Consider the following 1,356-nt stretch of genomic DNA (forward strand, 5'->3'; position numbering starts at 1 on the left):
TAAAACGACTCCAATTCGAATAGTAGCTGGGAAAGAACCGCAAACCGTTCTTTGTGGCAGATGTTTTTACTTTTTACTGCTTCTCCAGAAAAGTATGTTGCTCTTGCAGAATTCGAAGTACATAAGCAGACATGATATAATGTCGAAGCCCTAGCATAAAGGAACAAATTAAATTACATTATTTTCCTTGATTGAACATTCCATGAAATTCCCAAGGGTACATTTAATCCACAAAGAAACTTGAACATAGTTCAGAAATTTGAAAATCCAGTATCCACCATTTTAGGATATAGAAAAAAAAATGTAATGGCAGATCTAAGCAGCATCGATCAAAAAGATGTAATAACGGTGAAGAAGAATACGAGCCGATGTCTGAGCTAGTACTCGATTTCGGTCTATTCTTCAGCCGTCATATCGATCCACGAGTTGTCCCTGCGGATCTCTTCACGCTGCTCCGACATGAACTCGTCGTTGTCGATACCGAAGATCCTGCGGATCTCCGCCGGCGCCTTGCCCCTGATCATGTCGGCGACGCGCTTGCAGGCCAGGTCCACGAGCTCCTCGATCTCGAGGTTGCTGGCGGCGTGGAGCACGTCGTACAGCTGCGCCTGGCCGAGGTCGCGGAGGAACTCTCTTTCCCACCCGTGCGTCATTTCGACGCCGTCCGCTGCCTTCCGCTTGCAGTACTGCGCGACCATCTTGACAGCCTCGGCGGGAAACTCGAGCGTGATGTCGGCACCGGTGAGGTAGCCGTAGATACTTTTACTGATGACCTTTGACACCCTCGCCGCGGGCTCCGGCAGGCAGAAGCGCTGTTTGTCGGAGCTGACGAGCGTGATCTTCAGGCCTCCGTTCTCCTGCGCCGCAGCTTTGCCCTTCAGGCCGCGCGCCGCCATGGCTCGCTCCGCACGAAACCCTACCATTCGAAACGGAAATGGAAAGGGGTAGGTGGGTAGGTAGGTACCGAAGCTAGGTGGGAGGATCGTGTGAACGGGGGGTTTGAAATGAAATTATAGGTAGCGCGGCGGACGATGACCCTTGTCGTGAAGCCCTAGCGTGACCCTTGTCCCTGCTGGGCCGGGCTGCTTTGCTCGGTAGATGGTAGGTGAGAGAGTGAGCCCTTCCTTATGCGCAAAAAAGGAAAGTTCTCAAATCTGCGGTAAGAAATGGGGAAAAAATCTCAAAAAGTAAATGGAGAGAAAAAATATAGCTCACATTTAATTGGACAGCTCGCTTCCCTGAAAAATATTGGAGAACTCGCGAATAGCTGATTACCATTTGTGAGTATATACTCATCGCAGGCTTGCTTTGCCGGGTACAGTAGGTGAGAGAGTGATACTACCAAAAATGCTAGAT

The 1,356-nt window shown here is 49.9% G+C and overlaps 1 protein-coding gene across 1 annotated transcript; it reads right to left on the reverse strand.

Moving 5' to 3' along the window:
• Window positions 1-395: 395 nt before the first annotated feature.
• On the reverse strand, window positions 396-896 carry LOC147971393 (SKP1-like protein 11). Its single transcript, XM_087523955.1, has one exon. It carries the CDS (start codon window positions 894-896, stop codon window positions 396-398), a length of 501 nt encoding a protein of 166 aa, XP_087380081.1.
• Between the last annotated feature and the right edge of the window lie 460 nt (window positions 897-1,356).

The sequence above is a fragment of the Triticum urartu genome, chromosome 5A, assembly GCF_056163025.1.
Source record: "Triticum urartu cultivar PI428250 chromosome 5A, HENAU_Tu73, whole genome shotgun sequence".
NCBI classification, from domain to species: domain Eukaryota; kingdom Viridiplantae; phylum Streptophyta; class Magnoliopsida; order Poales; family Poaceae; genus Triticum; species Triticum urartu.